The 27,097-nt window shown below is 36.0% G+C and overlaps 4 protein-coding genes and 1 non-coding gene across 6 annotated transcripts; 4 read left to right on the plus strand and 1 right to left on the minus strand.

Moving 5' to 3' along the window:
- The first annotated feature begins 657 nt into the window (after positions 1-657).
- LOC133673436 (soluble inorganic pyrophosphatase PPA1-like) lies at positions 658-4,405 on the plus strand. The gene is made up of 9 exons (XM_062094235.1): positions 658-819; positions 1,683-1,822; positions 1,963-1,991; positions 2,326-2,391; positions 2,952-3,059; positions 3,164-3,229; positions 3,641-3,761; positions 3,947-4,028; positions 4,149-4,405. Exons 2-9 carry the CDS (start codon positions 1,696-1,698, stop codon positions 4,189-4,191), a joined length of 642 nt encoding a protein of 213 aa, XP_061950219.1. The 5' UTR covers positions 658-819; positions 1,683-1,695; the 3' UTR covers positions 4,192-4,405.
- Positions 4,406-11,087: 6,682 nt separating this feature from the next.
- LOC133673474 (auxilin-like protein 1) lies at positions 11,088-17,740 on the plus strand. Of its 2 annotated transcripts, XM_062094312.1 has the most exons (8): positions 11,088-11,627; positions 12,404-13,445; positions 13,509-15,987; positions 16,096-16,193; positions 16,278-16,343; positions 16,430-16,519; positions 16,872-17,048; positions 17,502-17,740. In XM_062094312.1, exons 1-8 carry the CDS (start codon positions 11,242-11,244, stop codon positions 17,535-17,537), a joined length of 4,374 nt encoding a protein of 1,457 aa, XP_061950296.1. In that variant the 5' UTR covers positions 11,088-11,241; the 3' UTR covers positions 17,538-17,740. The 2 variants fall into 2 exon arrangements, with proteins under 2 accessions (XP_061950296.1, XP_061950295.1); XM_062094311.1 differs by having other exon boundaries at positions 11,089-11,627; positions 12,404-15,987.
- A 1,048-nt stretch (positions 17,741-18,788) lies between these two features.
- On the minus strand, positions 18,789-18,872 carry TRNAL-CAA (transfer RNA leucine (anticodon CAA)). The gene has a single exon. It is a non-coding gene; the product is annotated as a tRNA-Leu (tRNA).
- A 1,282-nt stretch (positions 18,873-20,154) lies between these two features.
- Positions 20,155-23,237, plus strand: LOC133672950 (pentatricopeptide repeat-containing protein At5g66500, mitochondrial). The gene has a single exon (XM_062093523.1). It carries the CDS (start codon positions 20,550-20,552, stop codon positions 22,170-22,172), a length of 1,623 nt encoding a protein of 540 aa, XP_061949507.1. The 5' UTR covers positions 20,155-20,549; the 3' UTR covers positions 22,173-23,237.
- Positions 23,238-24,004: 767 nt separating this feature from the next.
- Positions 24,005-25,273, plus strand: LOC133673018 (uncharacterized). Its single transcript, XM_062093611.1, has one exon. It carries the CDS (start codon positions 24,708-24,710, stop codon positions 25,029-25,031), a length of 324 nt encoding a protein of 107 aa, XP_061949595.1. The 5' UTR covers positions 24,005-24,707; the 3' UTR covers positions 25,032-25,273.
- The last annotated feature ends 1,824 nt before the right edge of the window (positions 25,274-27,097 follow it).

Here is a 27,097-nt window from a genome sequence, read left to right on the forward strand (position 1 = left end):
ATAATTTTATATTTATTATTTTATTTCTTTTCCCGAATTTAAATCATCAAATTTCAAGAAAATCAAAACACCACTAATCATTTTCTCAGAAAAGACAACAAGAATTCAAATCTAAACTCGGACAATGTTATATAATGCTATAATAATATTCGATACAGTGAACTGTCAATTCAAGATAAAGTTAGTAAAAGAATGTAATATTTCTTGTTTTATCAAAATTAAATCGTTTTATTTTTTTATTTAAATTTAAAACTTAAAATTAAGCTCAATCAAATCAACTCATCCAACGATCTCGAGACACGTGGGATGCGTTTTGATCATGGAAGATTTTCTAACATCACACCGTCCAAACTATAATTAATAATACTAAACATCTTTACATTTAAGACAATCATGTTATCTAACTACGTGTGGCATTAATATTGGGAGTTTAACCCTATAATCCGTGATTTAATTTAATTAACTGCTCAATTACTCATTTATTATTACCTTCACACTTCCCTTTCTCGTGAGAATGCTAATGTCAAGGGAGATTAATCAGAGAAGTAGAAAATCAAGCACTGACGCCTCCCATGATCCATAAGCGTAAGATTATATTGATGCAATATCGAACGGTCCAGATTCACCGTAGACTGGCTGTTGAAAAAAGGGTAGTGACAGTCATAGTAGCGTCTTCTTTCACCTTCCTTCAATAAAGCCAAGCTCTCTCTCTCTCTCTCTCTCTGCATTTATATACACACACGCATTAACGTACGCGGTATTATATGCTCTCTTGATTTCAAGCTTTTCAGAGTGTAACGTCAGTTCTTCTATCTCTCTGTAAGCCTCTATCTTTTTCTCTTCTTTTAATGGTTTTAAACATTCCGTTTTTTTTTCTTTTATTTCAAGTTTGGTTTGAATAGCTGGTTTTATTTTGTTGATGCTTTTTTTAATGGAATCTGGATTTTTTTGTGCTAAAAAATAAAGGGTATTTGTTAGATTTTCAAATGGGTTTTTTTTAGCATTTATATTTTAGTGTCCGCTGCATGTGGTTTCAGGGTTTTGTTTGATCATTCTAGTCTTGCGTGTGTGTTGTCTCTTTCTCTTTTGTTTTCTTTTTGAGTTTGCAAGAACTATATTTTGTGTTTTTCTTGGTTCTTTGTTTGATTTTTGCGCATGTAGACTGAGGTTTTGTTTTGTGTTTTTGTTCGTTTTTACTGATTTTGAATTTTTTTTTTGTCGAGTGATTTGCTTTAATCATCTGGTGATTATAAACTAATTTGTTTTGTGGCTTCTTTATTTGTTGTGATTTTTTGCATGATTCAGAGTTATGTAGCTGAAAAATAGAGCAAAAAAAAAAAGTTTTTTTGTACTAGGTTTTCTTTTCCTCTGAAAAAGAAAATGCTCCGTCTCTCTTCTGTGATTTCTGGGTTTGCTTTAATATTTGGTGTTTGAATTCGTATCATTTTGAACTTTGTTATGTATGTGTGTGTACAATTTGTCCTAGTCAACATCTTGCTGAATCTTATTTGACCTGTTTATTTATTCATTTCATTCATTATGAAAAATTTATTTTTCTTAATTGAGTAATTGTATTTATGCCTTTGTTTGTCTTCCCTAGCTCCTCCTAATCAAAATGACTGTGTTTTATGGCGGATGATTACGGTTGTGTTATGATTATGGTTGTGTTTTGTTTTACGCAGCAACACTGAAAACATGGCTAACAACGATGGGGAAGTGACCGGGAAACGTGCAGGATGGCCTCCTGTTCTCAATGAAAGGATCCTTTCTTCAATGTCCCGGAGATCTATTGCTGCGCATCCCTGGCATGACTTGGAGATTGGTAACTCTCGTTGCTTAACATGCCACAGTTGTATTAGTAGAGTATGTTTATACAGACACTTCTCTCTTGGCATGGTCCCATTGTGTTATTGCATTTCTTACATTTTCCATTGATCATGCTATATGTTTCAATTTATGCAGGACCTGGTGCTCCAAGTGTTTTCAATTGTGTAAGTTCTTTTTCTCTCATTTTGTTGCATGGTCATGGAGAATGCACGCCTTTATCTCTTATCTTCATGGGTAACTCTCATCTTCATTCAAGAGATTTAGTGAGGTTTGAGACTCTATGTTTGGCAATGGGTGCATTGGATAAGGAAGGACATTCAAGAAATATATACCTCATGAGATGATGCAGAAAATTGGTACATAGTTGCATTTATGGATTGTTATCCCCCGATGCTAATCGAAACAGGATTCTTGACCATGAAGTCCGGACTTATAGTTTATTGCTCTTGTTACATTAAGATACTTTGAATTAGATCTTATAGTGGATTTGCATGACAGGTGATTGAGATCAGCAAGGGCAGCAAGGTTAAGTATGAGCTCGACAAGGCAAGTGGCCTTATAAAGGTATGATCTTGTTCTCATTTTTTCTGTTATTATTTTTTTACCCTTTTAGATAATTAATCTATGTTTTTTTCTTTAACAGGAAATGTAACTTTAAATGTATTCTTTCTGATGTTTTTTTTAACCTTGTTGTTCATGATAGAAAGTAGGATTGTTAATACATTGGTAGTGAAAAACAAGAACCATGTGGTTTTACTCTTTCATCCTTCCATTCTGCATGTTGTCATGCCTAATGGGGAATAGACTAGAAATCCAACTGAATAATGTCATGTACATTGAATATGTTGTCCTGTTAGACAAAGAAAACACAGAGAGAAAGATGAACCTGTAAACTATAGGTCTTCCGCAAGGGTCTAAAATTCTGGGATTCACCTCTTAGGTTGCATTATGGTGAATTCTTTAAGTGCAATTAATACTGCAAAGTCAACTTCTGCTTGTGTCATGTTTTCCTTTGTTTTATGTCCTTTATTAAGACGAACATGCGCTACTACTTTGCCATAAGTATGGTTTTACTCCCTGTTATGTTACATGAAGAAAAAACTTATTCCTCATCTTAAGAACAGGTTGATCGTGTTCTCTACTCATCAGTTGTTTACCCACACAACTATGGTTTCATCCCACGAACTCTCTGTGAGGACAGTGATCCTATGGATGTTCTGGTACTGATGCAGGTAGTGTCCTTTTGGCCTTAAAAAATTTTGTCCATTAAAAAATATTGACTTAAATTTCAAAGCTCAACTACTTTAACAAGTTGTTTGATTATTCCTTGCCATAGGAGCCTGTGCTACCCGGTTCTTTCCTTCGTGCTCGTGCAATTGGTTTAATGCCCATGATTGATCAGGTGCAACTTTTAATTTTTCCCATAATTGCTCCTGTCTTCTTACTATAACAGATTTTGGGGCCATTGGGGATACAAAAGAAAGGGCTGTCTAATGATTCCACCTTTTTCTCATATTGCATTAGATTATTGAATATTCTGGCTATCTCTATTGAGTCTGAACAGAAACTGGTATACAAAACTATATTCATATTATGCATCATCCTGGCATCACTGTATAGATATGCAGCCATATTTTTAAGTGGTGCATTGGCAGTTGGTTATGTAAAAAACAAAGGAATTTTGTTCGCTACTCCCTGATATTCTACAAGAAATTTGATTACATGAAATTTACTGCATATTTTTTCTCCTCATCTGTACCTGGTTCAAGCGCTGGATAGGGATTAGCAATCACTAACTAGAATTGCATTGCAGGGTGAAAAGGATGACAAAATCATTGCAGTGTGTGCTGATGACCCTGAGTTCGTCCATTACAAGGACATCAAGGAACTTCCTCCGCATCGCCTGGCTGAAATTCGCCGCTTTTTCGAGGACTGTATCCATATTCATACAAGTTCTTAATTTGGTTTACTTGTAGTCATAAGTTAGAAAGAGTAATTTTTCCTCCATTGAATAAGCGGGCAAAACTTATTGAATCCACTATATAGCATGTACACGAATTATCCATTTACAACATCTCCACTGCAATACTGTATATCCTTTACTTATGATGAATAATAGATAAGAAGAATGAGAACAAGAAAGTTGATGTTGAAGACTTCTTGCCAGCTGCCTCTGCAATTGATGCCATCAAGTATTCCATGTGAGTTCTTTCCTTCTGTAAAAATTTGTGGTGTGTTTTTTGTCAGACTTAAAGTCTATGATGGATTTCTGGTTTGTATAATAGAGTATTCTTACTTGTGATATTTGTATTCTTTTCCAGGGATCTGTATGCATCTTACATTGTTGAAGGTCTGAGGCAGTGACTGAAGATTAGTTAGGTGAATGGCTGATAGCTGAGGCACCCTTTAGTGTCAATCATGCAAAGGCTAGACTTCTTGATAAATGCCTGTTTGCAATGCTTCTAATATTCGAGTTCATGGTTCACCCATGCTTGTGTTTGATATTATGCTTATATCTAATCAATAGAAATACCAGATGCTCGTTGCAGCTTCTGGAACAAAATATATATCATTTCAATAGAGGGTCTTGGTTCGTAGAGTGATTTTTTTCTCATTTTCTATTTTAGGAATACTTTATATAGCTAATGATTCAACCAAGCATTCGTATTTGTAGTGACTGACAACGGAGATGAATGTGCTGTGGAATTAAACAGTTTGCAGGGGCAAATCAAAGAGATTTTCCTACTAGAATGGAAAGAATTATAGTTTCTGTTGCAGTATATGAACACAAGTGCTAGCTAATCGAACGATTGCCGTAATTCTTTGATTAATTCATACGGTACTGAAACGAGCAAGCAAACGTGTAGTGGTGGTCATAAAACAACACCTGCAGATGGTGGGACGAACTTGTTTTCTACTTCTTTACAATATTGCGTTTGCATGTGGATTCATTCCCATTATTTTGTTCTCCCCTGCTAAAAAAGTAATGTCCTAGCACCAAAGTAGTGAAGCCCTTCACCAGTTCAAATCGCCTGTGTTCTAACTTCTACCTAGCTTGATTAGTACAATATTTTGGTTGTGCTCAGAGCTGGAACCAAAGAAAGGGGCCAGGGAGAAAAAAAAATAGATCATTAATGTATTTTGTTGGAGTCTAGATGATAGATAATTTATTAAAATTCAAGTGAGAATAATTTATCATCAATGTACAAGTCAGACTATGATTTCCCAGGTTGACAGTGGCATGACAGCCTAAGGGTGGGTGTTTCTATCTGTTGGGTCACCCCAGGTTCAGCTCACAAACGCAGTTGGGCTAGTGTCTTAGATATTGGATCACGATTGGCTCACCTTAGCCAGTTCAAAAAATGAAAAAACTAAAAGCAAGTCAATAGTTACCCCTGCAAATTGGAATATTGTTATTAAAACCGGCACAGCCTGCAAATCCACCCAACTCGAACTAAGTTTTGTTGAACCAATCAAACCTGATTGATATGGTAAGTCACGCGGCCTGATTGATTCAGTTAAAACCCGGTTTAATTTAAAAAAATATTTTAAAAAAAAACGGTATTGTTTTAATTTTTTTTTATAGATATTGAAACAACATCCTTTTAAAATTAATTTTGGTTAACTCGATTTAACTCATCCAACATATGACTCGAGCCTTAAATTGAGTGACGGGCCGAGCCGGTTTTATAACCATGGTTGTTGTCGGGGTTTGGTTTCAAACACGAGCATGTTTGGGATTGTGGTAGTAGTGGCGGTTCAAAGTGTTTTTTCGCTTAGAAATTCATAAAAATAAAGTTTTTTTATTTTTTAAAAATAATTTTTAATATCAACACATTAAAATAATTTTAAAATATAAAATAAATTTAATTTTAAATAAAAAAAATTAAAATTTTTAAAAACACAATACAAACCACGTTTTCAAACACACTAGAAACTCGGTGCCCACAGGTTTGAAACATCCAGCCTGAATATGCTCTCCCGCTCACAAAATTGCAGGCCCAGTTGTACATGAACGTACACCCACTTGTTCATGGCCACCCAATTCTTTACTAAATTCCACGACACTGTGGTGCTAATATAATACAAGTCTGGTGTTTTTTATGATTAAATCAGCCTCAATGTCCAAGTACATGCTGTGTTGTGCCCCCCACTAAGCATGCTGACCATTAGCACATTGTACAGAGCAAGAATCATCATATTATATCATATTAATACTATAATATAAGATCAAAATCCTGCAGAAGTGTGAATCACGTCCTTTAGTAACCCATTTTATGAAGATTTTCAAACCTTGAAGACCTAGCTAGCTTTACTAATACAGTAAGGGTATGCATTCATTATCATACCCAGAGAAAATGTATTTAATTATTCAACAAACATATTGATTATGAAAAATTATGTCCAGGAATGATGACTTTTTTGATAAAGTGGCGAACACTTGGGGCCCAGAATGGCTCCCCTCTCTGCTCTTCTTCTGGCATTGGTAATTGGTTTCAGGCTCTTATTAGAATGGGCCCCATCTATGATTTCAATTATTCACTTTTATTTTTTCTTCTTTTCTTTGCTTTTCTCCATTTAACACTCAAAATTCCCCGCCCCCCTTGTGGTATATAATATTTTTTAAAAGTATTTTTTGTTTAAAAATATTTTAAAATAATAATTATTTTTTATTTTTAATATCAATAAATAAAAATAATAAAAACACTAATATTATATCTTTTTAAAATAAATATATTTTTTAAAAATATCTGGAAACAAAAGTTACTATACTCTGTCTGATACGGTACTGTAGTGAGATAGTAATCAAATATTACCATGATGTACATGCAGCAGCTAGCAAGGCTATGGTGTTGTGGCCTGTGATTGGTCACCGGATACCACCAGAACCAAGAGACTAAAAAAGCTGGACCACCTGAAAAGAGAACGCATCTTGAATCTCTCTTTACTTTTAAGGATTTCCTTGTGTTTATATACGAGTTCACACTGGAATTTAAGGTAGCTTTTACTAATTTGTTTATCATTACGTAGTTTCTCTGGCCAGAACATGGCTCTGAGGTTCTCTACTCCAAAAAGAAACGCCCGCTGTGGGCTAGATTGGGGACAGCTGCCGGAGTAATAAACTAAAGAGAAGATGCTGACATTGTTAGGCCAAAATTACATTCTGATTCCAGGAACTTGATTTTATCCTTTTTATTATCTTGTCTGTGCGTGAGAGGGAAAAGGGTATCCAAGAAGGACAAGATTATTCGCAGTAAACCTTCCAAAACAAGGCAAGCATGATTTCCTGATTCATGGATCTGTTTTGCAGACAAGTTTTTTAATATTCAATCATATTATATAATCCTTTATCTTACTTTGATCTCTCGGAAAGCGCAGGTCAAGCTTGAATAAATGCACTCTGTGTGCTGTTCTAGTTGTCTTCGAGGTCTGGTGCTTGCAAAAAGACGGAGGCCAGCTAGACGTTGTCGTTCTTCGCCATTATGGTCGCGTTTTTTTAATTAAAACTGGAACTGTACCTTTTGGACCTTAAATGCTTAATCAGTGATGATTAACGATAGCAGCAGTGTAGCAATTAATTAGCTTGTAGGGAACGCGGTTTAAAATATTGATTAATAAAACAAAATTACTTTAATATATTTTAAAACAAAAGAACACTTTATTTATCGAGAATAAAAAATAAAGAGATTATCATTATTTCACCTTGACATTCTTTATCAAGAGTTCATACTAGGACGTTTCTTTATCAGGAATTTAGAATAATCTGTGAATCGATCCCTGATAAAGCATGTCGCGTCACATCTCCACGTATAGTGGATACTGTTTGGACCATGTTTCATAAAAATTTTAATTTTTTTTATTAAAATTTAATTTTTTTATATTTTAAATTGTTTTGATGCGCTGATTTTAAAAATAATTTTTTTAAAATAAAAAAAATATCATTTTGATGCATTTCAGCACAAAAAACATTTTAAAAACAACCACAACCACACATCCAAACAGACATTCAATATATTTATAAGTAATTAAAAAACAACCATTATTGTCTTCATAAAAAGTTGGTTGTTTAGGAACCAGATTTTGATCATAAGTAACATCATGAACAGCTTGCATGACATTGATAACTCCATGGCATATATCCTCCTTGCACTTGTGCCACAGTTATTGTCTGAAAAACATAAGCACATGCGAGAACAAGGTTTCGGGTATATCTTTTTTGTTCGCCATTATAGCGGGTCGACCAGAACCTGAACTCAAAATATTGTTTTTATTCAGGGCAGGGCCATGGCCATGGCCATGGCGTGTATTAATTTTTGTCCAAATCATAGCACTATGTGTGGTAATAAGATGGTGGGCGGCTGTGGCCACCGTAGTTCGCCACCACTGGGGACAGTTAGGGATTTCCAGGACGGTATAATCAAGTGTCGCCATCAAAACCTTCTCAGGAAATGCACAGAGAAGGCATGGCATGCATGGTATTGAGAGCCAGTGCACGTTGTGAACATGGACTGTCTAGCCCATTATTATAGTTTCTTGAATTTTTAATGCAATCACCTAATCTTTCTTGCTCCTCCTAACAACCTCATAGTGTGTTTGTTGAGCAAAATAATCAAACCCTTCAAACATCAAGATAGAGATGGAGGGATAGAGACATCATTTTGTTTAATCCTTGTCATGTTACCTGTGGTAGACGGCGGGTTAAATATTTTTATTTTTTATAAAAAAAATTATATATATAGGTTTTTTTTAATGTATTTTTGTAATTCAAAAAATTTAAGTGCAAATTAAAAAATTTATACACACATGTAATCAAATAAAACAAAGAACTATGTGTGATAATAAATAAATAAAAGATCATTAATGACATATAAAAATAAAACTTGAAAAACTAAGAAATAGATAGATGTAGATCAAGATATTTAATATCGTAAGATAGAACATTTACCCGATTATGTGTTGCAAATTTTTGTTCGTTAAAATATTTTTTTATTTAATTAAACGATAATAGAAATAGACAAATATATTAAATTGATTGAATAAAATAAAAGGAAAACAAGAATGACATGCAAGCCTATATTTATTATAAATATCTTCTGAAAATAATTTTTTTTATTTTCAAAAATATAGTTCATGGAATTCAGCGATCTCTCTCTCCTCTCTCAATCAGGAAATAAAAAAATAACAAAACAAACTTTTATATCAAAATAAAATTGGAAAAATGTTAAGGGATTGAAATTGAATAATTTGCGTGATTGTTTAAGTTGGAGGACTAAAATGTATCTTTTTCAAAACTTATATCTTGCCACTCATGTGTACCGTATTTTTCATTTTAATCCCCCCTCTTCTAACCTTATCCTTTCGTAAAAATTTAAAATCAAATATTTTTTAATTAAGATTAAATCGCTTAAAAAATCATATGAGGACTAAATTGAAAAATACAAAATTTTACACACCCCATCCACCATAAAATAAAAGGGATGAACAGTGAAGATAATATCCAGTGAAAACACCACAACTGCTATTTATACATCACTTGAAAATGCTGGTGACGTGCTAGATGGGATTTTTTTTCTCCCTGTCCTTTTCATATCGGATTTTAATTAAAGTAAATGTGAAAAAGAAAATAAAAAGGTATTTATGAATTTATCATCTCAATTATGAATCAACAAGACAAAAAAATATTCCAAGATGGCCCTCGATGTCAGAAAAATACACCATCTATCACATGCTTGTGGATTGCGATTCAATACTTTAAAACTAATTATAAGACTTTTTTCTCAAGGTAGGGAGGGCTAATTTAATAATTGCCTGCAAAGAAAAATCATGCATTTTGATTCAACAACCACTCATCCTCTTGATTCTATTGCCTCCCCATCGCTTTAATGATTAAGACCATCCAATCTCACGTATATACATGCATGCATGCATGCATGCATGCATGTATGTATTTATATATACACGTATGTATGCATGGTCCAATCAAATTTCACACGTAACAAAAAGCTAAAATTACCGCAGTTACAAGCAAGTGAAACTCACTCACCTGTACAAACGATACTGTGATCCCATCGGACACGGATATAACATGCGAATTGGTCGTAGCAATCCATGTCAAGTGAACACACACCAGATTCTGCAGGATATGGCACGGATTCGACATTGCTTGCCTTGTAGTGACGAGAAAATACACTACTCCTTTTCTTTTTCTTTTTTCTTTTTTCTTTTCCTTTTTGTCTTATTACTTAGCATACTCCCCCATCATTTTATACAGTGTAATTAAATTAATCTTTGAATTATATGTCAAACATTTATGAAAAACAATTTCTCCAAAACCATTGATCAAGCCAAGCCCAGAAAATTGATTAGAATGCATCCGGATTTTCCTGATACCAATGCATTACCGTAAGGTTTTTAAAAGTGTTGTAATGATTGATTTTCAAAATATTTTTTATTTTAAAATACATTTGAATAATATATATTTTTAATTATTTTTTATATCAGCACATCAAAATGATAAAAAAATATAAAAATATTTTTAAAAAAAATATACTTTTAAAACATAAAACAAACTAAATATATATATTTTTCTTAAATAAATTTTTATTGATTCACATGTTACCACCAACAATCTATTTGTCATATATATAAACAATATAGTAGTATTTCACCGTGTTTTTAAACTTGGATTGGTTAGCTAGATTTTAACTCAGCCGTCTCGAGTTGGGTTTTAAAAATATTATATAAGAATTAATATGGTTAAACTTGAATTATATAAAGTGTCAACTAGCAATTTAGTTATGATTAATTAAAATCTGATTTAATTTATTTTAAAATATAAAATAACATTGTTTTAGTTATTTTTTAATTAATAAAACTTATTTTTATGGACTTGGATTAATTTAAATCCATATAACCCAAAACTTTACCTTACCAGGTTTAATGATTTCAATAGCTGATATTCATGCGTACCTAGTCTTGAGAACATTTTGGTAATTAAATTAGAATGATATTTTCTAAAAATTTAAAATCTTATTAGGTCAAAGTTAATAATTTAGGATTTTATCTAATAAACTCATGACACGTATCATAGAAAGAATCACAGGTCAGGCCTTAAACTAGGCGTGATAACGATAGGAGGAAGAAGATACTAGTACCCTATCCTTCCTTAACTTTATTACAGAATAATGTCCGGTGTCCAATTTGGTAATTTCAAAACTAGCTTTTCTATTCTCGATGTTATTTTTCATTTTGATTTCACTTTCCTCTGTCAGCTTTGCTGCTCTGACAGTATGCTATGCACAGAAAAGAGCAAGAAACTGCAACAGAACAAAAAAAAAAAAAAAACAATAAAAAGCAAACCCCATAAACACTCTTCAAAAACCCTAAAACAATCTCTCTCCTCCCTTCACTTTCATGGAAAACCTCCCACATTCTCAGCACCCAAACATGCTCTCGAAGAAACTCTTCACGAACCCCAGCAAAACTGTCTACGACGACGTATTTGGCGGCCCTACTCGTTTTGGAGGAGCCCCTACCCTGTCTCCTCGAGTGGAAGACTACAGCGAGATATTCGGTGGCTTTCACGCGCCACGTGGAGCTTCCTCTTCGATTCCAGTGCTTGATCTCCCATTGGTGGATAATGAAGCAGCCGAAGATGTTTTCTTTGATGTTAGAAGCTGTTCTGGGTTTGATTATAATGAGGTTTTTGGTGGGTTTAATGGCTCTGACTTTGCTGCTTCCTTCGAGGAGTTGATGATGAAGCAATCTGACGGCCGCGACTTTTCCTCTGATGAAGCTTGGTATGGTTATTTTGTGCTCTTAAAGTTAGCTTTTTAAAGTTTTTCTGGGGTTTTTGTTTTCATGTAAAAATAATGTCATTGTTTTTCTTTGTTTTTAGGTGTCTTATTCCTAGTGTAAATTCTGTTTTTTTTTAGTATTTTTCAGCCTTTTCAAAGCTAAGTTGATATATATATATATATATATATATATATATATATATATATATATATATATATATATATTGTGCGCGCGCGTGCGCGTGCGCGTGCCTGTGCCGATTTAAAATGTAATATTGGAGATTACGGTATATGGGAAGTTAGCATGAGGTAAACTATATGAGGTTTAATTTTGAAATTTTAGCTTCAGTGATCATGGATCGTGGTGTGATCATGCATATGTTGGTGCTTTGTGAAGTTCAAGGCTGGATGATCAGATGCTCTGAGGAGAAATTTGTGTTATTTTCTGAAAAATACGAGGTTTTTTTTTCCCATGGAATTGAGCATTACTTTTAGTGTATGCAAGCATAGCTAGAAGCTTCTTCAAGGAGATTGTGCCCTTTGAAAATTAGGAGTTGTGTTTATTTTGAAAATGATTAGTTAGTCATGAAAATCTTGATGCTTTGGTTGCAAGCTGATGTGGTTGCTGGCTGTTTATTTTATTTGATTTCTTGAATTGTTTTGTGGGTTCTGTATGTTTGTTTCCATCGAGTAAAAAGTGATGGCATCTTATTTGGTATATCCCCCAGCAAGATAAAATCTGATAGTAGAATTTGGTTTTTCTTTTTACTCATTCATAGGACACCAGAAGACCCTGAATATCTATCAGAAGACTCAGATAATTATACAAAGAACCAATGCTTGTCGAATGGTGACTCTCACGAGTCCATTGATGGGATCATGGAATTTAACATATCATATCATAAAGCTACTCAAAGCAGCAACAAAGATATGCCAAATGGAATTACATATGTGACTCAGCCACTTGATGTTCCTGGATATGCTTTTATGGTTGATAAAACCATGTCTTTGCCAAAGTCAGATGACGAGCACCCACCTCTGCAGGTGAGTGATGATGGCCATCTCAATATTGATTTCACTGGGGAAATGTTGGGGGCAAAGAAGCTTAGGAAGACCATGTCACATCCGGCTAATGGTAGCGCTGATGATCTAGTTTTTGGAAATGAAGTTAGACCTCATAAGGAATATGTCCGCAATGGCTCTCTTCCTAATGAGACGTTTGTAACTATTTCTCATGTCAGCCTTAAAACTCACCCCTCTCAATTGCCACCACCTTCTAGACCACCGCCTGCATTAGATGTCAAAAAGAGAGATTCTTGTAAATCAACTTCAAACTGTCAAAGCGCTGCTTCCTCAGGGAGTGCTGGTGACAGTTCTCCACCTTACTTTGATGTAGAGGTAGATGCAAGTTCCTCTGCTGCTGCCTCTGCTGCTGCTATAAAAGAAGCTATGGAGAAAGCTCAAGTCAAGCTGAAAAGTGCAAAAGATTTGATGGACAGGAAGAGGGGTGGTTTTCAAAACCATACAAAATTGGGTTCAAAAAATGACAGAAAGGATAGAGAAGGTAGGGTGGTTAAGATTGTTGATGTGTCTGGTAGTACAAAATATGAAGGGGTGCAAGGCACTTGTGAAAGTGAAGAGAACGGAATGGATGACAGGCAAAAGGTTAAAATTCCAGATTCTTTAGAAGGGAAAAGGCATCAAAACGCAGCAAAAATGTCTTCTGATGAGAAGCTTGGAAGGGAATCCTTGTCATCTCAAGGATCCGATAAAATTGATGAAGCTAGTGAATGGAAAGAAGCTACTCAATTTTTTGAACTGGTGAGAACAAATGTACCCAGAAAAGTCATTGACTTGTCAAATAATGATAACATTTTTCTGCAGAACACAAATATCCATGAACAAAGGCAGAAGGTGAAAAAGGTGGCCATGGAAGCATCGCAGCAGCAGCTAGAAAATGGCAAGAAAGTACAAGCAGTTACAGCAGATCATGAACTGGAGGAATATGCCAAGAACACTAAAGTATCAAAACCAGCTCGTGACCTGGGGGGGAGCAATGGGAGATCAGAAGCTGCTAAAGTGGCACACAGAGAGAAAGGGCTTGAGAAGAAGGTACAAGTAGCTCAAGAGTTTCTTAGAGTGGAGGATGAGGAGAAACTTAGAATGGACAAGCAGTCTTTGGAAACTGATAAGAGACGAACTAGAGCTGACGGGTCACAAAAACATGAGCTCATGGGAGAGGTTCCACGAGCACAAAGTAAACATGAAGCTAAGCAGACTGCAGAGGACAAGGAGAAAGAGCCTTGGCTGAAAGAGGCTGTTAGAAGTGTGGAGAATGAGAAAATATTCATTCGTAAAAAGGAAGGTGGTGAAAGGAGACAAAGGAGCACTTTTGAGAAGGAAGAAAATGAAAAGAAGCTTAAAGCAGCTCTTGAACAATTGGAAAATGAGAGAAGGCTGAAGAAGGAATTGGAGCAGAAAGAAAAGGAGAAGAGGATAAAGGAGGCTCGTGTGAGGGAAGAAACTGAGAAGAAGCAGAGAGAGGCTTATGAAACACAAGAAGAGGAGAAGAGATTAAGAGCAGCTCTTGAGCAGGAAGAAAATGAGAGGAGATTGAAAGAGGCTTTGGTGAAGGAGGAGAATGAGAGGAGACTGAAAGAGATTCATGAGAAGGAAGAGTATGAGAGGAGACTAAGAGAGGCTGCTGATAGAGAGGAGAATGAGAGGAGACAAAGAAGGATTCGTGAAAGAGAAGAAAATGAGAAGAGATTAAACAAAGCTCTTGAGAAGGAAGAGAATGAGAGGAGAATACGAGAGAATGAGGGGAGGCTGAGAGAAGCTCATCAAAGAGAAGAGAAAGAGAAAAGATTAAAAGAAGCTCGTCAAAGAGAAGAGAATGAGAAAAGATTAAAAGAAGCTATTGAGCATGAAAATAAGAAAAAACAGAGAGAGGCTAATGAAAAAGAAGGAAATGAGAAGAAATGTAAAGAGGTTTTTGAAAATGAAGGGATTGGAGACACTCTAGAACAGGAAACAACTGAAAAGCAACTAGAAGAGACAAATGAGCAAGATGAAAGTGGCAAGTTAAGAGAGACTCCAGAGGGAGAAGTAAGTGAACTAGGAACATGCACATCAGAAGAAATGGGGGATGCATCCAAAGAGACCTGCAACTTGGAAAACACTGAGGTGAAGCTGAAGGATGGCTCTGAGAATGATAAACCAGGGATACTAAATGAGATGGGTGAGAACTGCAGGGTAGTGAAGCAGGCATGTAAGACGGAAGTCAATAGGAACCTTGGATCAACTAGATTAGCTGGCAAACATGAGGGGAAGAATGGAAAACAAGAAGTGACTGAGGAGATTGCTCATGAAGAAATTGGCAAGGTACCTCCAGAGCTGAAAATCAGTGACAAGGAAGAAGCAGTTGAAACCGTGAGCACACAGGCTGGTGGAAAAACAAAAGTGTCTGGTTTGGCTCAAGGCAACTTAGAACATGAAAATAATGTAGTGGAAGATGATGCTGTGTCAGTTTATGGTGATGAAAGGACGAGGAAAGCAGGGGAAGCTGGAAATGGCACTGGACGAAAGAGCATAGAGAAAACTAAGAAAGCCTCGCAAGTAGAATCTGATATCGCAAATCAAGGGAAGGAATTTGGTCAGGACAGGACCGACAGAAGAAAGAATATCTCCCAGGCAGTTGCTATGAATCATGAAGACAGAAAGGAAAATTTCATGTCAACTGGAGCAGTGAAAAAATCAGTTGAGACTGGAAGGAAAATAGAAGCTGCTCAGCCAGCTAATTTAGAAGCAAAAGGAAGTACCCCGGGATCAACTCAGCAGCTTAATACAAGTGAAAGAAAAGTGAAGAATCTCAATAAGACCCTATCATCAGAGGAAAAAGAAGTTGAGAGGATGAGAAGAGAAAAGGAGCTGGAAATGGAACGTCTTAGAAAGCTAGAAGAAGAGAGGGAGAGGGAAAAAGAAAGAGAAAAGGACAGAATGGCTGTTGACAGAGCAGCGCTTGATGCTCGTGAAAGGGTACATTTCGAAGCTCGTGATAGGGCAGAACGGGCTGCTGTGGAAAGAGCAATAACTGAGGCCCGTGAAAGGCTAGAGAAGGCCTGTGCAGAGGCTAGGGAGAAGTCATTAACCGATAACAGATCTTTAGAGGCCAGGCTCAGGGAACGTGCTGCAGTAGAGAGAGCTGCTGCAGAGGCACGCGAGCGTGCTTTTGGAAAAGTAATGTCTGAAAGGACTGCTTTTGAGGCAAGAGAACGAGTAGAAAGATCTGTCTCAGATAAATTCTCTGCTTCTTCCAGGAATGGTGGAATGGGACCTAGTTCTTCACCCTCAGTATATAATGGTATGTACACTGTTTAAACTGGAATTTTATACAAAACTTCTTACACACCTTTGCACACATTTGTTTTATCCTTTATTGCTTCTGAACCATGTATCCCTGTACAAAAAGGTTCCTACTATATGGAGAGATCTGAAGGGGTGGAAGGTGAGTCACCTCAAAGGTGTAAAGCAAGGTTAGAAAGGCATAGGCGAACAGCTGAACGTGCGGTATGAATTTCTTCCTACAGAGTATATAGCAATCAATTGCTTACATCAAAGGAGTTCGTCTGTAATGTTTTGGCTTTATGGCAGGCAAAAGCTCTAGCGGAGAAAAATATGCGGGATCTTCTTGCTCAGAGAGAACAAGCAGAGAGAAATGTAATGATTTTTCACGAAGAATGTTTTGAACTTTCGAACTTGCTCTGCATATCTCACATATAATTCCAATCTAATTTTTCTTGCAGAGATTAGCAGAAACTCTGGATGCTGATGTCAAGAGGTGGTCCAGCGGGAAAGAAGGAAACTTGCGTGCATTGCTGTCAACTTTACAATACGTATGTTGTATTCTGTTTGCATCATTTTAGGAATGATGAAGTCTTCTGGTTTCCTTTAATGCTTATAAACTGTAATTAATTTAAGTTTTTGCTGCTACACCCTTTTTTGGATAATATATAAAGATAAAACTTGAATGAATATTTTATATAGCCAAATTACTACGAGAAGGTGCATCTCTTTTGTGTTGTTAAGGTGTCTGGGTGGAGTTTCTCTTGTTTAAAACTCTCCACCAGCTAGTTCACTTCATTTCCTTTTTTAGGTTTTCTTGATGTTTAGATTTCTGGCCTCCTTTCTTCAGTTTTCATTCAATCTGGCCTGTACAATGTTACTTGAAATATTTTTTTGTGGCAGATCCTTGGGTCTGACAGCGGCTGGCAGCCAATTCCATTGACTGAAGTAATAACTTCAGCAGCTGTAAAGAAAGCTTACAGGAAAGCCACGCTTTGTGTTCATCCTGACAAATTACAACAACGGGGTGCAAGTATTCAGCAGAAGTACATATGTGAGAAGGTCTTTGATCTTCTGAAGGTACTGTTTTGCACGTTACTTCCAACAACTTCAGTGATTATTGAAACTAGAAAATATGCTTGACAAGATCACAAAATCATTTTTCAGACAACATCTCTTGTATTTTTATTGTTGGAAAATAGCCTTTGGTACACATATGGAAAAACCTTCACGGAAAGATCTCTAGTTCTATGCCTAGACTCTTCTCATTAGGTTAGAATTACTGTGCTTCACTCATCCCCATCTGTTGGGGCTGCATTCAGCTCTCTCACTAAATGGTCATCAGTGTTCAGTTTTCTGTAGTGCTTAAAAACCTCTCGATAGCTTTTCTATTTTTCACGAGTCAAAGTTACAGTATGTATTCCATCCAAACCATAGTTTTGTTCTGCCATCAGGCCGAGGCAGCAAAGTCTGACCATGGAGATTCTCGCTAATATCTGTATTCTTATCATTTTATTGCTGGTTTATTTTCAGGAGGCTTGGAACAAGTTCAACTCAGAAGAGCGGTAGCCTGAGCTTATCATATCTGTGCCATTTACTTGTTCGCAATTGACAGCTCATTCTGTAAATACATTCGTCTTGTAGGTAAATATCGTTGAGTCCATCAGACACTTCATTATCTATTTGCAGTTTGAGAATGTAATTTATGCTCAAAGGGAAATAGGTAAGAAACAAATATAATTCAATGCAAAGTGGCCAATTTGTATTTCAAACCTGCAATCCAATCAAGTTTCCATGCAACAAGATTGCATACGAAGGAGACAGCCTTGAAGGCTTGGCCCTATTTAATATTAACATGTCCAGTCACAGAAGTGAACAAATTAGCAGAGGGAGAGGTTTATCGTTGTTATTTTCGGGCCAGACCAGGTAGTTGGTCGGATCCTAATTACAATCTCTTATATTCTTCTCTGATTAAAATGTTTACGAAAAAAAGGCTTCAAGATGCTCATCTCGATCACTCTAAATGAATTTCATTTCCTGCAACCACTTTAATAGTAATTGGATAAAAGTTGAGAAAAGGAGCATAAGATCAGGCGTCGATGACTAAAAAGAGAGCAAGCATGTTATGTTTGATGGAAAACATGATGATAGTGGCATGCATGGCAACTGAGGATCTTGAGGAAAACAATTTCAGTGATCAGCAAACGTGCAGTAGTGATCAAGGTTGCTTCCATGTAATTATTAATGAATCGGGCCTTTAACAAGAGTTGGTAAAATCGCATCATAACACTAACTGCATTTCTGCTTTTTCTATGTTGGGCTTGGAGATGTGATGATTTATTTTTGAAGAATTCATATAAAAAAAAAATATTTTTTATTTTTTTGAGGTGTGGTTTATATTATCAATATTTTTTAAAAAAACCAACTATATCTTTAAACTAAACACATACTAATACGAGGGTCAAGAAGTTAGTGACTTTCTTTTTAAGTATAGATCCAACCTCATCACCAAATTATAAATAAATAAATAAATTAGATAGATAAACTCAGATTAATTCATAATATTTTAAGATTTTTTTTTAAAAAAATTAAAATTATGTTTTATTTTGTAAAAAAAAAACAAGTCTTAGTTAGTTTTTACCGAGTATTTGATTAATTCGATAAATTTTTAGTCAGTTGACATAAACTCAGCAAAGGATAAATCCTAGATCGGTGAGTTACGTTGAAAAAGTTTAAAAACACTATTTTTCCACGGAACTGATCACTGAGCTGAGCTCATACAATTTCTCACTACTGAATAATAATATGAAAGTAGAAAAATGTCAGAAGTGGGATTTGAACCCACGCCCTCTCTCGAAGACCAGAACTTGAGTCTGGCGCCTTAGACCACTCGGCCATCCTGACGTGATGCTTCTCTGTGGTTCTATTTAATCCTTGTATTAATTAGACTTTATTTTCATCATGGAACCTGCATATCCCGCGTTAAGAACCTGGGAGTGAACTGTGAAGTTGTCAAAAACGCAGAAATGGTAATGTAAACCTGGAGAGTAAAAACAGATCGTAAAATTATAAGAAATGTTTTCTTATATATGGTTCAAGTACCTTAGATTACATAATTGCTTTTTGAGAATTCTTTATTGAATCATTGTCTGCTCTAAATTACTTGATGTTACAAGCATCTGCAGAACAAAAATGGAGAATTTGAGCTGGCCTTGTGTTGATATTCAACGGTACTTTACTGACAAAACAGAAGCAAAATTAATCTTGATCAATAAAATCTTGCAGCAGCAAATGACTGCTGCCAATTCAAGCCATTAAGAATCATGTCCTGGAATAAAGGAATTAAAGTAAAAGGCATCAGCTGAACCAAAGCAATTAGCAATAAACTGGGAGTTAAATTCATGGATGTATGGCATAACAGTGCAAATAAAAGATGGCACAAGTAAATTCCCTCATTTTTCCTCCCCACACCCAATAAAGAAAGTGTGTGAGAGAGAGACAAGAACAAGCACATTTTCTTTTTGTCAATGCAATATCTGTGGCACTTCAAGTCTTGTTCTTGAATTGAGGAAGAATCAAAAGGGAGCTAATTTGCAGAATACAATAAGAAATAGTAAAACTTGACGATTGATTTCCACCTAACAAGAACCAGCCACCCCCTTTAAGCAAGCAAACAGACTCTATCTTTGACAGGGATGAGAATAGAACTTTCTCGGTCTCAGTAGCTGCTTATGGATCCAAGGAAGGCCAGGTGCAGGTGCAGGTGCTTATATTGACATCCTTGTTCCTTCCTCAAACTCCCCAATGACCCCAAAACAGAGGGGGGAAATCCTCCTAGCTTCTATCTAGAACAGTTAATTAGTACCCATATCTACAGTAGAGGGCTGAAGTTGTTTGGATCTCACGGTGGCTGGTGGAGAGGACGTCAAGATGATTTTAGTCGGATTTTGTCTCCGTTTTTTATTTTTTAAATCGATTTTATACGATAAATTTATATTAACTCATAAAACTATTAGATTTTACAAGTTCATTCATGATTTTAACAACATTACCGAGTATTTTCACTTTGATAATTAGCCTCCAGCCCTTCCCTGTCAAATTAAAACTTAATTCAGGGATATTCTCAGTTATATATATATATATATATATATATATATATATCTTATCTTATCTTATCTATTACCCCTATTAATTTAAAAAATTATATATTCATATTTTATTCATCATTTTTCAGTTATCTACATGGATATTTATTCCATAACTATTATTTATTATTCAACTTATTAACATGGAGGCATCCCATGTTCAAATCCTTATCATCCATTCATCCTCACAATTTTAGATTTTAGTGCTGGTTTATGTGAATTTTAGTTTTGGAGTTGTTTAATCTTATCAACCATGATTATAGTTATTAAATTTAGCTTAAATTAGTGTGAAATTGATCGAATTTTACCCAATTAACCCCTTTTTTTTCTTTTTTTTTCCAAAACAATTTTGATTTAATAGGCGCCGTCCACTTTCATAAGCCATTTCTTCCCCTCATTTGTTAATAAAGAAATAATCACTCCCTCTTCATATTTGATGACTCCTAAACCCCATTCGCTGTCCATTTGTTACCGTTTCTTTTGTTACCCTGACTTCTCCGCCAGAACATCCATTCACGGTTATTCGAAAGCAACCGCAACCATCTACCTTCAGAACCGTTATGTTCATACCGGCAACCTGTTCGATGAATTGCCTCACAGAGACCTCTACTCCCTCAACTCTCAACTCGCCTCCTATTCTCGCGATGGAAACTTTCTTGCCACATGGGATCTCTTCTCTCGCATTCATTCTGCATTTCCTGACCTTGATGCTTACACCTTTACGCCGGTTCTCCGTGCATGCTCGGCTTTGCCTGACACGAAGTGTGGCAGACAAGTCCATGCTTTAATGATTAAGACAGGCACGGATTTGGGAACTATAGCAAAAACTGCAGTAATGGATATGTATTCAAAATATGGGTGCTTGGGTGAGTCAGTTAAGGTCTTTGAAGAAATGGAATTCCGGGACGTTGTGACTTGGAATGCTTTGGTTTCGAGTTTTTTAAGGCATGGTCTTGCTAAGGAAGCGCTTGGTGTTTTTAGAGCAATGAGGAGGGAGAGTGTGGAGATAACTGAGTTTACACTGTGTTCTGTGCTTAAGGCTTGTGCCTTTATTAAGGCTTTTCGACAAGGTAAGCAAGTTCATGGCTTGGTCATTGTGATGGGTCGAGATTTGGTGGTTTTAGGCACTGCTCTTATTGATTTTTACTCTAATGTGGGGTATATTAGCGAAGCTATGAAAGTTTTTTCTTGTTTGAGTTGCAGGAAAGATGAGGTTTTGCGCAATTCTTTGATTGCTGGGTGTGTCAAGCATAGGAGATACGAGGAGGCGTTTTTAGTGATGAGTACTATGAGACCAAATGCGGTTGCACTTACTACTGCTCTTGCTGCTTGCTCTGATAATTCAGATTTGTGGATTGGGATGCAGATTCATTGCGTGGCACTGCGATTTGGATTTATTGCAAATACTCAAGTGTGCAATGTGTTATTAGATATGTATGCAAAATGTGGGAGAATTTTGAAATCCAGATCAATATTTGACGGGATCTGTCATAAAACTGTTGTTTCTTGGACTAGCATGATAGATGCATATGGAAGGCATGGTCATGGGGATGAAGCACTCAAGCTGTTTAAAGAGATGGGGCAAGAAGGAAGTAGAGTCTTGCCAAATTCTTTGACACTTCTTGCTGTTCTATCAGCTTGTGGGCATTCAGGACTAGTCAAAGAAGGCCAAGAACTTTTTAATTCTGCAAGGGAGAAATATGGTCTGGATCCAAGTCAGGAGCATTATTCCTGCGTCATAGATATCTTAGGCCGTGCTGGCCAAATAGAAGATGCATGGTGCCTTTTTCATGATATGGTTAAAAATGGTATAGGGCCTACAGCTGCAGTGTGGGCAGCACTAGTGAATGCTTGTTGTCTTAACCTGGATGTATCCAGGGGTGAGTTTGCTGCAAAGCATCTCTTGGAATTAGAACCAAATAATGATGGCATTCACGTGCTGGTTTCAAAGTTCTATGCATCCATTGATAGGTGGGATGTTGTGGAGAGCTTGAGAAACAATATGAGGAAGAGAGGACTGACTAAAGTATTAGGTAGTAGCTGGTTAGATGTTGCATGAAATTGCCACTTAACTACAAATTAGAGCAGAAAAGGGGTGGTTTGAACTTCTTGATTTTGATCAAAGAGCAGACTGTTATTCATCAAGAAGACTCAGAAAGTGCACCACTCTCAGGTCTGGCCTTTCCATTATTCTATTTCCACGTGGAAGATTTCCATTAAAGCAATTCATAGAAGTGATCAGATGCATCTGGTTAATTACTTGACTGGTCTCGTTTTTGGAGTTTTGAGATAACGGTGCAGGTTCGGAAAATTAGTTTCTCATTTCCAAAACAGTATTTTTGAAACAAGTAGTCTCCAGACTTATTCAGCACCTGGCTAACTAGAATCCACAAAGTAGAGCCGAATTCCTCTCAGGGCTAATTACAGTTTATTGGGGCCTATCAAATTCTTGCTTCTTGTGAACCATTCTGAAGGCAAATATATCACAGATCTCATTCGTCATCCATTTTCCATAAACAGAGATTCCTAGCAACGAGGTTGGTTGTTTTTGCTCCTACTGACACTGTTCTAATTTGACTATATGAAAGGAGAAGGTGTTAACAACTTTTAACGAGACCGGGTACCAAGTTTGTTAATAAGTGGTCGGCAAAATGATAAAAATTTGGCCTTGAGAGGAAATACTTGACTTTTCCGTCAAATATTTCAAAATCCTAATTGTCTTGGTGTCTGGTTCGAAATGATGTAAGAAATAATTATAATTTGGATATGAAATAAGGAGAATAATGCAAGCAAGTTAAGATGGGCAGGGTGTTTAAGACTTCTTGTATGATGTGAAATCTAAAATGAGGTCAGAGGTGATCTATTCTTTACATGTTCTGCAATAAAGCTGCGTGGCATTAACAAGCAAGGTGGTAGCTAAGGTGATAAGTTCTATTGGGTAAAGAGTTTCTGCTGGGAAAAAAAATAAATCCAGGGTTATGTGTATTGCTTGGTACTCATTTGTGTACTTAGTTCAGAAAGCCGTGAATGACAGAATTTATCGGTGTGTTCAGTAATGGAGTAATACTCCATATTTTCAAGAAAAATAGATAACGAAAAATGGAAAAAGAAATTTGTGTTCAAATGATTTATTTTTACAAGTTAGAAAAAGGAAAAAACATTTCGGTTTTTCCACTATAATGCCTGAAGTTGGAAAACATCTGTTTTCCAAAAAATTTCACCCTGGAGACTGTTTTTATGTTTAAAATTGCATTTTAAAAGTGTTTGACTTGAAAAAGTAGTGAATTGATTTTTATAGTATATTTTTATGATTTTAATGTGTTAATGTTAAAAATAAAAATAAAATCTGAAAAAAATTTCATTTATTATATTTATCTTATATCTCTCCTCTAAAAATAATGAAAAAAAATATCAAAATGTAAAGAATATCATAGAAAAAATGTTGAATTTAAACACGATTTCTATTTCGCCATTTTTCTCCAAATGGAAAACAATATGACATGAATACATTGTGTTAGAAAGATTTCCTGAGATTTGAAGAAATGAACATGTTTTCTAATATTTTCTATCGGAGATGAAAAACCAGAAAAAGAAACGAAAACTAACAAGAAAAAAGGAAAATTGTTTTGTGTCACTGAAAAATGCCTGCAACTCCGCAGGAGGAGAAATGGATTCTCTTTTGAAGAATTTCATTCAGGATTTGCAGAGAAGACGCAAGGGTTCAAAGATGCTTCAGAAGATTCTGAGTATGCTACTGTTTCGCCAGTTTTGGGATCTGTTTAATTAGTTTAGCTCATCATTACTGTCTTTTGTTTCCAGTTTCCGCAACTTGCCGCTGTCCTTTTAAACTCTGCATTGTCCCTGTCTGGGTTGCTTTGTCCATCGACGCTCTTTTACAAGGTTTTTCTTGCAATTGGCCTCGACGCCTCCTTGTTAGAGAGCTTTCTACGAACCTTCCTGGAACACCGCACATCTTACATGCATGTTGGAGCTAAAAACACCAATATCACTGACAACGTTTCCAAATGCGCCACCCACATAATCTATTGCTCATAAAGAAGAGTTGAATTTTTTGATGCACGAGGTCACTATCTCACCTGTGAGCTTTGAAATTTTCTTCTTGCTTGTGGTTGGAATGGAGAGTTGCACTTGAAAAAGTCCAGAAAGACAGAGCCAAGCAGCCGTTTCTTGACTGGTCAGAGCTGCGAGATAACCTTTCACACACCAAAAACATACAAAAGAACAAAGAGCTCACCAAACAAAGACCAACTGGTTTAAAAAATGCTACGCACGGTCGCTCATGCATGCATCAGCAAATCCTGTCTATTCATTTCGTGTAAACCTCACCATATGGACGGACAGGATCCTCCCACAACTTTATCAGCAACTGTTCATAGCATTTCTCACTAATCAAGCAACAAACACGTGGCCAAATATCTTAAATTAATCAGTAGGTCATTGCTTTTGACTTGTTCATTTTCGTCTACAAAGAAGTGCTCACCAACCACACCGATTCTTCCATATATACACACACAGTCCAAGTTCATGTTATCTTCCAGAGCATTGAGCATATTACTTTTATTAGCATCAAGCCATGTTGAGAGCATTGAGCACATGCAGGAACCATGGGGGTTATGAAAGGTTAGTTGACGAGCCTGTTAACAGAAGTCTATTGGATGGGAAGTTGAAGAGGGCTAAAAGCGTACCAGCTAGTGTTTTTGGCTCATCAAAGTCACGAAAGTTGGGACCAGAACTGGCCCTTCAAAATATTTTTCCGGCGAAGCCTAGCAGCAGAAAGGTTAGCAAGAGTCATCCACTGTTTAGTCTCTTCAATAATCGTAGAAAGAAGAAACCTACGGCTAGGCCAGAATTTGCTAGGTACTTGCAGTATGTGAAGGAAGGAGGGATATGGCTCTGATCTGTCAAATATATATATGCATGGCCATAGATTCATCAACATTGAAGCAAGAAAAGGCAGTGCTGTTCGATCAGCTTTCTTTTATTTAGCTCAAAGAAGTGTGTATTATTCTAAGCAAACAATGCTTTTGACAAACTGAAATTTGGCAATGCCAAATATGACAAATCTTTTCACTTTTTGTACGATCCATTTAATTTCACAGAATTAGAATTGAAATATTGAAAGTTCTTGCTTTGTGTTCATTGAATCTACTATATTGTTTTAGCGGTCCAATCGTTCTCGTCTCTGGCAAGCGAGTTGAGAATCAATTATGAGTATAGCTTCAAACTATCGACTACAACCTGCTATATGAATTATGTTATTGTGCTAGGGCCTTGTATTTTTGTTCTTCTTATTCCTTCACGATAAACAGGACATCTAGACTAACAAACTTCAAATCAAAGAAGAATCTATGGAGCTACGATTTCAATGGAATGAGGATTTGATGCTCAGTTGTCTTATCCGTTAATCTGGAGATATTGAAAAAAGCTAGCTGCAGTGCTGTGCATAATTTGTGTATGTACAGTACTGTAAATGTAACCATCAAAACAGCTCGGGATCATCGGTCTTGTGACAACTGACAAGCCATGCATAACAAGTGAGGGAGATAAATTCTAATCATGGAATCAAGAATAGATGGGAGGCTTGTAGTATGCGGGTTGGAAGAATTGATAGTTCTGAACAATCAGTTATGAATCCGCCGCCGGCAGATCATGTGGAAAAGTCAATTGTAGATTTCTCACTAACAAATCATGCAAAAAGCTTAATATACTCGTTTATAAACTGATGGGACATAGTTGGACTCAAAAGAAGGCATGCTCCAACACAAATAATCTGATAAGAAGAGCCCCCATAACTTGAGATCTAACCATGGAATTAAACTTGATTTTACTGGATGATTTTATAGACATAGTTTTCTATAAAAGAATCCGTTGACTATAATCAACCGAGGTCTGGAAGGCCCTTGAATTAGTTTTGAAAGATATAGTCTGGTTCAATTTCATTATTTTTTCTTTTTAGTTTTAAATTTTTGGTTTAATTTTGGATTTTATATAATCTTTTCTATTTGACTTGGTGTTATTTTTCTATCCCATAAAGGTTGATTTTTATTTATTTAAAGAGTTTTAAGCTTCTTGAAAAAAAGACAAGAGAAAATAAGATAAGATATGATTAGATAAACATATTCAAAAATAAAATACGAATTAGAGGTAATATAACTCTTTTCGGCAACATTTTGTCTTTCTTTAAAGTCTTCTTGTGCTTTGTTTTCCATTTGCATTAAGGCCTTTTCCATCCTCTAAAAGAAGTCGTGAGAAAAGGAAGATGCTGCAGCCTCAAGGCGGAACAATTCCATTAAACAATGGACAAATCAGCCTTGTACGGTGATTAGAGGTAGCTTTTTCTGATGGTCAGTTCCTTTCAGCCGGCAAACCACTAAATGCTTTTTTACATCGAGACTCACCAAGTACTTCTTGCCAGGTCTTAGGAATGCATGCTACTCACACCAGGAATTGAACAGTCACAACAAATTTCTTTTCTGCAGCTCCACAGGCTCGAATCCATCACACTAAGAAAAACAGCTCGAGGGTTTGGCAAATCAATTCGAAATAAAAAAAACGAAATGTATATTCAACTTTTAATCGAGGAATTGGGATCACCTGAAAGGAAAAAATCAACCGATTGTGCCCAAGAAACAGTCACGAAAGTCTTTCTTTAACTTCTTGGCAGGTGAAGCTCGTTTTTCAAATAGGTTAAATTAAACCTGAGGGCGGTGTAGTTTTATAATGTAATCTCCTGCTGATAAAAACTTGACTAATACCTCAGAACAACAAATACAAGGAATTATAGCAACAACCACTGGCCAACAATAGGCAATTTCTTCAAGAAAATTATGAATGAGAAGGGATCAAACTCACTGCCATACCATTTCCTCTCCTGTGATCCATGCATGTATGATTGGAATAAAGACAACGAATTGGATTGCCCAAATTTTCTCATAATGAAACCTAAAGCTAGAAGAAGGAGAG

The sequence above is a fragment of the Populus nigra genome, chromosome 14, assembly GCF_951802175.1.
Source record: "Populus nigra chromosome 14, ddPopNigr1.1, whole genome shotgun sequence".
Classification (NCBI taxonomy): Eukaryota; Viridiplantae; Streptophyta; class Magnoliopsida; order Malpighiales; family Salicaceae; genus Populus; species Populus nigra.

Bases quoted from the DNA above. Each gene is read 5' to 3' on its own strand.
- LOC133673436 (XM_062094235.1), top strand. From the start codon at position 1,696: ATGGCTAACAACGATGGGGAAGTGACCGGGAAACGTGCAGGATGGCCT. The intron at 1,823-1,962 runs GTAACTCTCGTT...CAATTTATGCAG, and splicing joins CTGGCATGACTTGGAGATTG to GACCTGGTGCTCCAAGTGTT. The intron at 3,060-3,163 runs GTAGTGTCCTTT...TCCTTGCCATAG, and splicing joins ATGTTCTGGTACTGATGCAG to GAGCCTGTGCTACCCGGTTC.
- LOC133673474 (XM_062094311.1), top strand. From the start codon at position 11,242: ATGGAAAACCTCCCACATTCTCAGCACCCAAACATGCTCTCGAAGAAA. The intron at 16,194-16,277 runs GTATGAATTTCT...GCTTTATGGCAG, and splicing joins GGCGAACAGCTGAACGTGCG to GCAAAAGCTCTAGCGGAGAA. The intron at 16,344-16,429 runs GTAATGATTTTT...TTTTTCTTGCAG, and splicing joins GAGAACAAGCAGAGAGAAAT to AGATTAGCAGAAACTCTGGA.
- LOC133672950 (XM_062093523.1), top strand. From the start codon at position 20,550: ATGACTCCTAAACCCCATTCGCTGTCCATTTGTTACCGTTTCTTTTGT.
- LOC133673018 (XM_062093611.1), top strand. From the start codon at position 24,708: ATGTTGAGAGCATTGAGCACATGCAGGAACCATGGGGGTTATGAAAGG.